We start from the raw sequence: 12755 nt of genomic DNA on the forward strand, positions 1-12755 counted from the left end.
TTCTTGAATTTTAACTCCTCTTGATTCTTTATCATCAGGGAAAGATTTGAAAGAAAATAATTTGAATTCCGACAGAAAGAACACCGAGCTATTTTAAACTCTCTCTCTCTCTCTCTCTGTTCCTGTGGGTTATCTTTCTGCCCAGACAGGGATACAAATAAGAAAATGCCGAGATTGTTTGAAAAGTTTTAATCTTTTAGGATGCCCGGGAAGATGACTGAAGACGCATCTCCTGAATGAATTACCAGTAGCATATCTTGACCACATTAATCTAGTAATGTTGCTTAGAAATCTCTGTTCTTTTTGTTATGATTGATTATGATCGATCAGTGATGGAGACAAGAACACGACAAAGGTGTGATTTTGATTAGGGAATAGAAATAGGATGGTGCCTAAAAAGGAGTTTGTAAAGATTGATGAAGATGGAAGGAGTTCAGAAGTGATATTGAAATGCAGGAGGTTTGTCTCTAGTGGGCACGGCGGTGGTCTATTCTATGTTGCGAGATGCCTTGACATGCTTTGATGACACTACACTGTGTCTATGGTCCCTCCTAATAAACACACATTCGTAACCCATTCCCTCCTCCATGGGAAAATTACTTTGGTAATATTGAGCCTGTTTGAAATAGTATTTTATAAGCACGTTTAATATAAATCAAGACGAAACTTTCTTTGCATGTTTATTTTAAACAGGCCATTATAATTCAGGTATTTGATCTTTTTGAGTTGTATAATCTTAAAATTTTGTTATAATTGTTTGACTCGGCTAATACTTGGCACTTTCTTAAATTTGATATGAGCACGAAGTTGCGAGTTTGGGTCTTAGTGATGAGTGGGTGATTTTCTTTTCTTGGGTGATGGATAATTTAAAAAAAATCTTAAAATTTTAATTTTGTGGATAGGGGCAGAGAGAGAGAGAGAAACTAACAGCCCCCAAGTTTTTATTTTTGAAAGAATATAAATTTTACGCATGTTATTTATATCATTTTGATTCTCAATCTCGCTCGGCCTTTTTTATGAATCAAAGTCACTAATGAGTTTTTCAAAGTGAAAAAAAAACAGAAAAAGAAAAAAAGAGCTGCTAATGAGTCTTTAAGAGATTTGCCATCACATTTCTAGAGAAATTTATAAGTAGTACTTTTTAAAAAAATGATAGTGATTTTTAAATTCTTAATGATATTAACTTATTACTTTATTTATTGGAGCTATCATCTATGTTCTTTATAGTTACAATTCAGTCATTTTAACGGTACAAAAATATCTTAAGATTATAGAAATAAAGTATCTTATATATATATATTCAGGGTTATTATCATATTTAATTCCTGAAATGTGATTTTATTTTAATTTTAATCTCTAAAATTTAAAATTAGTGGTTTTATTCATTTAAACTTACTCCAGGGGCCAAAAACATTGTTTTAATTGAGAACAAAAGTTTTTAAATGGATTAAAATGAGGTCAGCTTTTAGGGATAAAAATAAAATAAGGTGAAACTTTAAAGATAAAAGTTGTATAAACTTTTATTTATCACTGTCTTTAAATGAAAACATTGTTGTACCACGCAAAAGATTATTTGTGCTTTAAAAATACGAGTGTAAGACTTTCAAGTTCAGTAAGGGTGTAAGTTCCAATTCTTTTGCAAATGAATATGGATCACGTCAATAGATAATTTATAAGTACATGCACCAAGTAACCATGATAAACTTGAGACTTGAATACTTGACTCACTGTTTTTTAATAATAAATAAATAAAAGACGTGTAGCTCTTACTTTGCCGACAAAAAATCTGCATGGTGGATTCAAAATGGTACTTGATGCTAAGAATAAAAATGGGGCATGTTTTGTGAAGAATTCAGTGTGCGAGAATTGCGGTTTCAGCACATTCATTGTATTTACTATTTAGAAAGCTAATAATTTCATACGCTTCATCTTGATCTAGTCTACTAGTTTGGGTATCTTCCATTAATTAAATTGTTGTGCAACGAGTAGGCCAACAAAATGTTTCCAAGTTAGGTATGTGATTTAAGTCTTAAGTTGAGGAAACCCAGAAAATGTAGAACTTTATAATATTGTACTTTGTATGATGCTGACAGGATAAATTTTGGTGCTAATTAAGTAATTATATGCTCCCATCCTCCATAATTAGCTTGCTTTTGGTGCACAGATTTCAGCGTACGTAGTTGTAGCGGTTGGACTTTGTGATTAAGCTTATATCATTATCATCCTCACCATCATATATTGGTTAATGTCTCTACCTCCCGTTTTTAAATAAAATTTTATTTAACTTTTATTTTAATTCTAAATATAAGACCCTAATCTATTTGTTTTTATATTTATATATTTTTTTTCAAGGTAGTCCTTGTAATAATAGTAGTTTAGCTAATAAACTTGATTAAGAAAGATATTTTAGAAAAGACAACACATATTTATTATAAATAACTAACTTAACTTCTTTTCTTAATCTCCTCAAATTAGTCAATTAGCTCTTATAATTAGGACCGGAAATAGTAATAACTTTTTAATAGAATACAAAGTACAGGAAAAGGGGGATGAAATGATATAGCCGTATATTTTTTTTAGCAGATACATGTATTTTTTTTCTTGGTAACAATCCATTAAGTATAAATAATGATTCAAACCTTAATTATGTAGTCGTATTCTGTGTGAAAAAAAAAAAAACAAAGGACGAAGAGCATATGTGCACGTTGCTGCAAGTCGTGTGAAATTATCTGTGATCCATGTGACGGGACCACGGCCGAATTAATGAATGATACACACATAGATGGCCTCAAAATTTGGTGGGCCTCTTCTGATATCTGTTTCGGTTTTTCTGTTTTTTTCTTTTAATGAATAAAGGCAATCTGGGTTCTGAAAGGACTATGTACAAACGCAAACTTATTTCTTGAAACCCAACTGGCATCCAGAAATTCTACCGAGCTAGTTGCTTGCCTTCCACAACATGGCATCCAAAAATGTGCCTTTAATATGGTTACTCTTAATTATGCTCGACAATGCATGGATCTAAATTAGATAACTGTATTTGAAAAAAATTAACAAAACTGCCTGAATTCCTGAAAAGTAAAATTTTTAAAAAAACTAATTAACATTTTCTGCTTGTTATTTTTGGACAAATTCAAGTAAATGATATATATTTAATTATTGATCACTTTATCATTGAACGCTTACTATAGATTCATCATACTTTAATCAAAAAATACACACGCACGCGTACGCACATATGACAAAACCTGTAACAATATACAATATTTATGTCATAAAACAGGCAGCTTATTTCTCGAACTGAACGCATCCCATTTTTTAAGAGAACAGTAATATAAAAAATAGCATGAAACATTGGAACTTTAACTGAAATTACAAGGAAAAGAAAGGGTTGGCAGAGGTCATGGCAGCGGCTAGCAATATCAACCGACCATTTTACCCCACAGATGATGGGAGCTTCATGTTCGTTATCATCACAACCCAATAATTTAGGCAACATTATATTAATCGTTTTTTTTTTTAAACCGTGGATAGATCGAAACTCCTTCACATTTCAGGAGTAACGACTAATGATAAAAGGAAATTACAATATTTTGGCCCGTGTGATTTTTATTTTATCCGCATGCATGCTTACTTTTTGAAACGCCAAATCTCGAGATCCAATGATTCAATCATATTATTGTTTTTTTCAAACATATGCTTCACTAGCAGCAGAAACTATGATTTCTTGAAGTACTAGAAATGAAGTTCTATATTCATTCCACATAGAAATGCTGTTATTAATTAAGTTAATTCTTTTTTTTTTTTGGCCAGAGGCTATTGATATATTACATAAACCATGCACATAATATGAAATATCACTTTAACAAAAAACAACAAAAAGAGATCCATACACCCATCTTCATCTTGCAGACCTAAGATATGTAATATTTCTAATTTAATTTCATCACTAAGGACTCTCTGGCCTTATAAGAACTCAATCTTCTAATACCCTTTGCTTATATTTCCATTACAAAAATCAGCACAGTAATAATACAGAGCAGAGAAAAGAAGACGTTACCAATGTCGCTTATGGACCCATCGGACGATAGGATCTCGTCTTCTGCAACAAAAGAAAAAACATAATCAAAATCGGAGCCAAGTAACAAGTAAGAAATCTTTTTTCTGCACATTAAATCAAATGCGCTTACTGCATTCTTTGGTGTGGCATAGACACTTCAACCCAGCCCCACAGTTCCCATGAGGCTTCTCACACTCCTTACACAGATCTGGAACATGATCCGGAATGTCGAAAGAGATCCTCGTACCCAACTTATATCCTCCGTAGTTGCTAACATCTGAAGAACTTTTATGGACCCACATGTAATTTGAGCAGTTCAAATGCCTAGGATGAAACCCCTTGTCAATTTTGTGGACGTCCTTAACAACTAAACATTCATAAGGCTTAGATGAGTATAGTTCCCTGCAGTTATGCAAGAATGGCGAAATGATGTTTTTGTTTCTTCTTTTGATGGAACAGTTGAAGAGAAGAAGTGAATCAGATTCCGGAGGAGAAGGAAAACCAGCAGTGACCGCCTGAGGAGAAACAAATTGGAGAGAGGAAGAAGAAGAATGTGATATTGTTACTGTTCTAGCGTTATAGTCGATGGAAGTAACTTTGAAAAGGCCCAGAGATGTTCTGAAGTAAAGGTTGTGTGATCTGCATAGGGTTATGTTATTCAATATAGATGAAGAAGAAGATGAAGATGATGTTTGGCTCATGATCTCACCACAATAGTTTGTATGATTGTGTTGGGCCATGCAAGTAAACTCAAGCATGAGGTTGAACAAGAGAACAGAATGAAGAATACTGAATTTCTTCATATTCTTTACTTTCCTGAGTCGAAATCTGAAATCTTGAATCTTGTTCGGGTTTTTCCTTCAGGATCATAGTAGGGAGGAAGACAGAGCAGGGTCTTCAAGAATCCACAGTTTCCTTATGATTTTTGCAGTTGGGCCCATGTGTCTCTAGATTGATCTTTATAAGAAAGGTTATATTGCTTCGAGGAATCAGTAGCTAGGCTACAAATTCAATTTTCTTTATGTGATTATGCCATGTCCCTTTGAAATGGAACTTTACTTTTGCCCATTAGATTCCTTTTCTTTTCCTTCCTCTGTGCTTTGTTTCTCACACTATTGCTTATTATATATTTTTCTGATCCATGTGTCGTTCAATTCCCCTCACCACCATGGATTCTCATTAACAGACTCCTAAAGTTACATTTCCGAGTTACCTGCTTTTTCAGGTCATTAATATTCTTCCATATAAAGTGATAGAATCTCTCATCACAACCATTTGCTGTCACTCAGAATCATTTACTTTATCAGGCAATAAAGTATTACCAAACAGCAACTTCATGATCCATTAATCAGAAGGGAGAATAAAAGACCTCATGGCTCATTACAAGTTGAGAATAATTGAGAACTGACAGGCACATAGAAACAAAACCCCATAATTTTACATATACTAGAAACAGTTTTCTTAAAGATGGAATCTTTGCCGCTTTATGATCTTCAGGATCATGCTGTGGCGGTAGCTGGCGGTGGCTTAACAAGAGTGGACGGGAAATCCAGAAGCACAAGCTTCTCAATGGCAGCAGAAAATGTTGCAGAGAATTCCACATGATTTGGATGACCTTGAAATGCAACGAAGTCTTCCTTACTGTTGAATGTCATCAAGAAGGCATGAGTGTAACCCTGTCTTAACATCTCTGGGCTCTCAATGTCCTGTCCCCTGTTGATACCAATTCAGTCATATTAATTGGAAAACTATTCATATATCTTTCCTCTACGTATCAAACTTGCCTTTGAAATTGAGTTCTAGATGGTAAGCAAGTATATCAGAATTATGGCTAAACAGAATCAAAGGGAAAGGGTCTTATTGTTACCATTCAAAGTGTTTGACAGCATCAATCTGAGAGACCATCTTCCCCATGCCTTTGATGAGATCTTCAATGGCCACACCTTCCTTGAACTTAACAATCACAAAGTGTTTGAACTCTCCCATGGCTACTTCACTTATGGTTCAAATCTTGTCACTGCCTACTCAGATATATAATGCACGAAAGGCTTGTAATATATGTGCAATTTGCACGTCAAACCCCACAGTCCCAATCTGTCGCTTGTCATATCAGATACGCTTTACACTTTTAAGTTATACCAGGACAGTATATTTCATGTTTAACCGCGTGTTTGCAGTCCTGTTCGGGGTCAGATGTGGGCTAAAGAACGGAAAGAAGTCTCACATTAATAAAAAAAATTGAAGTAAATAAGAGATAAATAAAAGAAAGTGGTATCAATATCTCAGCTAGAGATTTTTATTGACCCGAAGTTTGAAGGGACAGCATTCACAGCCAAATCTCTGAGGAAAGATACAGGCTCTGTTCAAGGTATAGACCCACTAGTGGGGAACCCCTTGGGTCTATCCTACAGTAAAATTTGTCTTGTGTCATTGTCGCAGCACATGAATGGGGGTCTACTTGGTGTCATTTCCCCCTGCAAGTTTAGGTTTATGGTTTGGCCTCTGCTCAGAACAGCCTATCATGATTTTCCCCTTTGGACCAACCTTACTTTCTAGTTTGTTCCCGGGTCAAATTTTTATGCCTCGATAATTTTCATAGCTAAAACCTGCTTTATAAAAGGGAGCAGGAAAAAAAGAAAAGAAAAAACACTTTTTGAAACTTTGTTCTCATGAGGCAGTGGATTTCTTGAATTTATTGACTTTAGTGAGATTTGCAGAAAAGCATAGTGGGAGTTCATGGACATTTTCCTCCATGTCCTTGCCATGTGCAGGAGTAAAAATGATAGCTAAGTGACATGAGTTTCATGATAAGGTCTATAACCTAGTGACATGAAAGTTCCTTATAAGTAAGAAGTCATCTAGGTAAATATAAGTAAATGCGACAATGCTTTTGATGTTTTAACCTGGTAGCATCGAAGTTCCCTTATAAATGAGAGATCATAGGCTCGATCCATTAAGTGTTTTTTTTTTTTTGCTTTGTGGGCCTCTCACGCCCACTTTGATTCTACTTGTAATTTAATTCTAGGCCGCTGTTATAATTCTTATCAAATCGGTTGTATGTTTAGCTCAAAGCCATCTTCCAGAGAACAAATCCAGGTCACCATTTCTGGTTCGTTTCGGAGTTAACCTGCGTCATTAACGATTTGAATGTCCATTTTCTTTGCCAAGTCTAAATTTCCAAAACGTTTGTCTTTTCGGTCGAAATTAAAGTAAGACATTAGAGTGGAGGTAAGTGAAATGTTGCGTCATATAATTGTCTTGAAATAACGTGGACCGATAGGTAATCCGTCCTACTCACTCTTTATCGGACAAGATGCCTTTGTGATGTTGGAATTGTCTAAACTTTTTCTCTTCCCGTTTGAAATTTCTCTTAATAATTTCTTATCAGGATTCCAATCACTTAATGATACGTTTCATCAATTAGCACAATAATTGGCTCGAGTATTTACCCCCTTTCCTATAGATCGCATTTAATTAACGGGTTTTCATTTAATGCTCATCACAAGGATGAGCACCAAGTGCTTATCACTTTAATGTAATCTAAACCATCCAAAATTTAAGATGGATGATTCAGATTTAAAATTTTTAATATATAATTTTTTCAATGATAAATTTATTTTTTAAAGATATGTTAATTATGATATTATATTTATTTTAAAATTTGTATTTATTAAAACAAAAAATTGATTAAAATATATAAAAAATTAAATTTAATTTGAGCCATCTAAAATCGATCTGGATGCTTCAAATTATAATGAGCACTCTATGCTCATCGTTATGATGAGCATGGAATGTGCTCCTTTTAATTAACATCTTCGCTGGATATGGAGATGCAACTTCTAATCTGCAAAGTAGTTAAAAAAAACCTATTTCTTGCGTTAAATTCTCCTCTTTTTCATCTTCTGCAACTGCATGACATAACCCTAGTCCTGACATGGCAAGGTAATAACAGTAAAACTTTCTGATTTACTATAGTACCAGAACCGAGGGTAAACGAAGAAGTGGAGCCCATCCTTGCTGTCACGACCAATCCGAATCAGAATTCTGGCTGGTGGTTAGGTACATCTCTCCTCGAAACTGGTCTGTCCAATATATAATTATATATACAAATTAAACCTCTCGCGACATCCATCCTGGGCTCAATCCAATGCCATTGAGCCAGTCCAGTGAACTTTATTTGAAGTTAGTTTCAGACGATTTTGAAGCAGGGATAAATTCTGAGGCAAGACATGCTCGAGGACTTTAAAAATCTGAGTTGACATATTTGTATCTTAGGGGGTGTTTGGATGAAGCCAAACCCTAGTTTAAAGAATAGTTTCTGGAGAATAGATTTTAGAAGAATAGATTTTGTAAAAAAGTGATTCTAATAAAATGAGAGTGTTTGGATAATTGCTATCAGAAGCACTTTTTATATATACAAATTACTAAAAAGGGCATAAATTAATATGATAATTACATAAAAGATAGATTTTATAATATATTTTTATTGAAGTAATAATTTTTAATAATATATTTTTTTGCTAACACAATAAATAATATATAAAAAACGTAATTAATAAATAATTAGTATTTATATATGTATTTATAAAATATAAGATTAAATATGTTTTGAAAAAATATTTTTTTTTGCCAACAGAAAAATATTATTTTACCTTAAAGATTTTAAATATGAAATCCCATAATATTTTTTTCACAATTAGTTTTTTTTAACAATATACTAACTCCGGTCTTTAATATAAGAGCTATTTTGATATTCAATTTGGTCTTAAATATAAACCCCAATCCATTTTATTTATTATATTTATTTATTTTTTTAAAGTAGTCTTTTTAGTAATTATACATATTAAATATTTCATCAAATGGTACTTCTAGCAAATACATGTGATTAGAATGGATATTTTAGGGAAAACAATACCTATTTATTACAAATAGTTAACTTATCTAATTTTTTTAATCTACTCAAATTAATTACCTAACTCTTATATTAAGGATTGGAAGTAGTATTATAATGTGAAAAAAAAGGACCACATTTTTAAAAAGCAACTTTTTTTTGCTTTTTCATGAAATCATGGTTTGGGAGGCCAAAACTTTGGTTTTGGACCAAACCAAGGTTTCCTGAAAAATCAGCCTGTTTGGATAATCCCTGGCCAAAACCATGGTTTAGGGTGGAAAAGCACTTTTTTTTGAAATTGCCAAACACCCCTTAGGTTTGGTGAGATCACAGGGCGCAAGTGAGAGTAATTCATAATGTAGCAGAATAGGCTTGGTTGGTACTTGGTATACTCAGAAGTACCAGCTTGGTGCAGGGAAGGCTTTTGGCGTGATAAAAGCTCAGTGGCGACGAGTGGCCAAGGGATTTAACTGATGTTAATTCCTTTCGTTCTCTAATTTTCAAGCTTTAGCTTGCCGTTTTGTACTCAAAAAAGAATAGGCTTGGTTGGTACGTACTCGTGGGGAATCGGAAGGCAAATAGTAACAGTTTGAGGTGTTTTTTTTTTTTTTTCATTTTTTCCCCACCATGCTAGGATGAAGAATGCACATGGGGTTTGACATCAGTTACATGGAGGCTTCGTCTCAGTTCTGACAGATAGGTTTTGAAGTGTACGTGGGGGAAAAGACGTGGCCCTTGACCACAAGCATCAGATACGAACCCCCCACCGCCATCAGCAGCGTATACTTCTTCCCTTTCTTCATTTACCTATTGTTAGCTCGCCAAGTCCTTCTCATTGGAAATATTGTACATTTACCCCCATTCACGCCATAGTGACAGGCAGGAAAAACTAAGAACAAAAGAGTTAGAAACACGTAAAGTGAAAGATTTGAGGCCTCACTTTATAGAGAGTTGGAGGATTTTGTGCCTTTTCCTTTTCTGTAAAATTTGTTGCATGTGAGTGGCAGAGAAGGAGAGAAAGCAGAAAATCTAAATTTGCGTTCCAAGTTACTTCCATTTGGTCTTGTGACTCCCAATTCCGTCGCAAATTACTCTTCCGGTCCTAAATGTAAGACCCTTATACACACTAGTATAAGGGTCTTACATTTAAGACCGGAGGAGTAATTAGCACGTGAATGCAAACAAAATGCATCCAACTAAATGACTGGAATATATCTTCTTTTTTGGGTGACCAACTAGAATATATCTTCGTCCAAAAGAATAGAATTTGCTCCCTTTATATTTAAAACAAATAGAAACAACGTACAGGCCTCCACTGTGGAATCAAACTTAGATCCCCTCTTTTATCGGCAAGTTAGTGCTGGTTTCGTTTAAAGCGACATGCCATTATGATATCACATCTCACTCACATGTACTTATTATTAGTGTGTTGTCTAGTTATTAGTTTCTTAATCAGTGCAAACGTTACATTTTTCCGATTTTTGCATCCATGAACCATATGTTGTAACAATTGGCTAAAAGGAATTGATTAATTGGTGCGTACATGAGAAAAATTGCTTTGAATGGTTCAAGGAGTAAAAGCTTTAAAATGTGTCGGAAAATTACAATTCAGGGTCTATAATTAAAGTTTTTTAAACTTAGGTTAGAGTCTTTTCATAACAACTTTTTTTATGATACCAATTGAATTTCAATAAGTTGTATATCATGAATCTTAAGTGATCTGGTTGAATAAAGTCAGATTATATGAATGCAAAGTTTTTGAGACAAAAACACTATTTTTTTTTCCTTCTTTCTTCTAGACTTCTACACACGCACATATAATTAGCTGAGTTTTCCTTTATATCTTTAAGGTCCTATTATAGCGAGCGAGAGAGAGAGAGTGTGTGTGCGTGTGTGTGTGTTTTTTTTTGGGGGGGCGGGGACAGTACTGACACGGGCAATACAAAATCTATCAGAGTTCCCACTTCGTCTTCCGCCTCTCAGAGCACGCACATTTTTCAAATTTGAGTTACCTAGAGACGACAAAATTAGGGTAGTTGCCACTTAATTAATTTCAGGCTGACTAAAGATATTGTGCCCTTGATCAGAGGCAAACTATATACTATCGTCTTGTGAAGCTATAATCCATCACAATCAAATAAAACTAACAGTTAAAAAAAGAACAGAGAATATAAGTTTTGAGAATTTCGCTGCTGGCAATTAATGATGAATATTTCTTCCATCATATATGTTACCCCCAATCCTTAATATATGAGTTAGATAACTAATTTAAGAAAATTAAAAAAACTGATTAAATTGGTTAATTATAATAAGTATGTATTGATTTTCTTAAAATATTCTCTTTAATCATGTGCATTAAAATTATTTCTTAATAAGAACTCCTTACCATTAATAGGGATGTTTTAGATAATGCACTATAAATTTAAGAGATAAAATGGATTAAAGTTTTATATTTAACTAACTCTTATATTAAGGAATAGAGATGTATATCACTAAAACAGAGGCCGGTATTGTTCAATATTTTTCATGTATGGTTTACCTCTAAAATTAACTAGCTCCCATGAAGCGATTTGAAACGCAAAATCCTAAGGACGTATGCAAGTATAATTTTCCTGACATTATGACAAAACCATTTGATTAAATGAGAATTCGACGATTTTATATGTTCTTCTAATACACAGGCAGGCGGGCAGTTAACGAGGCTAAAGCGCCCCCATTTTGGACCGAATGGTCTGGATGGTACTTATAAACAAATTAAAAAAACAAATAAAACACCAAAGGCAAGAAAATCATACAAATTTTGTTTGGTATGGGAAAAAAAAGAATAAACCAAATAAAAAACAATGATGAAAACAATTATTTCGTATATAAGAAATACATATATTACCTTCGATCCTAAATATAAGATCTCATTTTTAAACTGCAAATAAGGTCTTATATTTAGAACTGGGAGATAGTATATAGTGTGATACTTAATAAAAAATTAATAAAAATATCAGTTAATATCAATTAATAACACCCAAAAAATTAAACAAGCACCGATCAAGCATGCAAAATTTGAAATGGTGATCCAATCCACATTTATTAAGCACTATTGCAACTCGATCAGACGATTGATAATTGGATTGACGCACCTTCAATTTCATCATACGAACAGGCGATTATATATATATATATATATATAGATATTCTATATACATATGTATATGTGAAAAGATGAGCTATTTGTATATATGATGGAGAAGAAGCATGGGTCTGTGAGACTTGAAAGCAATTCTTGCACATTACGAACCTTACAAAATGCAGAACTAATTAGATTAATCTGCAGACTTAATTAATTTGTCAATAGTTCTTCTTTCTTTCTTATTACCTTCAGTCTTTAATATAAAAGTTAGTCGACTAATTTGAGTATATTAAAAAAAATAGTTGAGCTAATTATTTGTAATAAATATATGTTGTCTTCTCAGATACTCTTGCTAATAATATGTATTAACCAAAATTACTATTTGATATATGAAACCTTTAATACTATGATGACTAACATGAAAAAAAAAAGAAGAGAGAAACAATAGATTGTAATATTATATTTAAGACTAAATTGAAAATCAAACTAGCTCTTATATATTTGTTTTTTTTTCCTCCTACACCGGAAGCTAATCTTTCTTTGTTTTAACGAAACTACTGCTTGTATCTTTATCATATATATGGACAGGGACTACTGCGACATTACTACAAAAAGCTATAGTCAGCTCCCATTTGGAGACATACCTAGGCCACACGAGGTCATGACATATATGGATACTA

The 12755-nt window shown here is 33.4% G+C and overlaps 2 protein-coding genes across 2 annotated transcripts; both read right to left on the reverse strand.

Annotated features, from left to right (window-relative positions):
- Positions 1-3841: 3841 nt before the first annotated feature.
- LOC114762864 (uncharacterized) lies at positions 3842-4960 on the reverse strand. The gene is made up of 2 exons (XM_028952463.1): positions 4191-4960; positions 3842-4102 (listed from the first exon to the last, which is right to left on the reverse strand). Exons 1-2 carry the CDS (start codon positions 4861-4863, stop codon positions 3999-4001), a joined length of 777 nt encoding a protein of 258 aa, XP_028808296.1. The 5' UTR covers positions 4864-4960; the 3' UTR covers positions 3842-3998.
- A 416-nt stretch (positions 4961-5376) lies between these two features.
- LOC114762861 (stress-response A/B barrel domain-containing protein At5g22580-like) lies at positions 5377-6072 on the reverse strand. The gene is made up of 2 exons (XM_028952460.1): positions 5928-6072; positions 5377-5773 (listed from the first exon to the last, which is right to left on the reverse strand). Exons 1-2 carry the CDS (start codon positions 6044-6046, stop codon positions 5560-5562), a joined length of 333 nt encoding a protein of 110 aa, XP_028808293.1. The 5' UTR covers positions 6047-6072; the 3' UTR covers positions 5377-5559.
- Between the last annotated feature and the right edge of the window lie 6683 nt (positions 6073-12755).

Source organism: Neltuma alba, unplaced genomic scaffold, assembly GCF_004799145.2.
Source record: "Neltuma alba isolate B1F8T4 unplaced genomic scaffold, ASM479914v2 tig00011243_pilon, whole genome shotgun sequence".
In the NCBI taxonomy this organism is placed as follows: Eukaryota; Viridiplantae; Streptophyta; class Magnoliopsida; order Fabales; family Fabaceae; genus Neltuma; species Neltuma alba.

Bases quoted from the DNA above. Each gene is read 5' to 3' on its own strand.
- LOC114762864 (XM_028952463.1), bottom strand. From the start codon at position 4,863: ATGAAGAAATTCAGTATTCTTCATTCTGTTCTCTTGTTCAACCTCATG. The intron at 4,103-4,190 runs GTAAGCGCATTT...CTTTTGTTGCAG, and splicing joins ATGCCACACCAAAGAATGCA to AAGACGAGATCCTATCGTCC.
- LOC114762861 (XM_028952460.1), bottom strand. From the start codon at position 6,046: ATGGGAGAGTTCAAACACTTTGTGATTGTTAAGTTCAAGGAAGGTGTG. The intron at 5,774-5,927 runs GTAACAATAAGA...TGGTATCAACAG, and splicing joins GCTGTCAAACACTTTGAATG to GGGACAGGACATTGAGAGCC.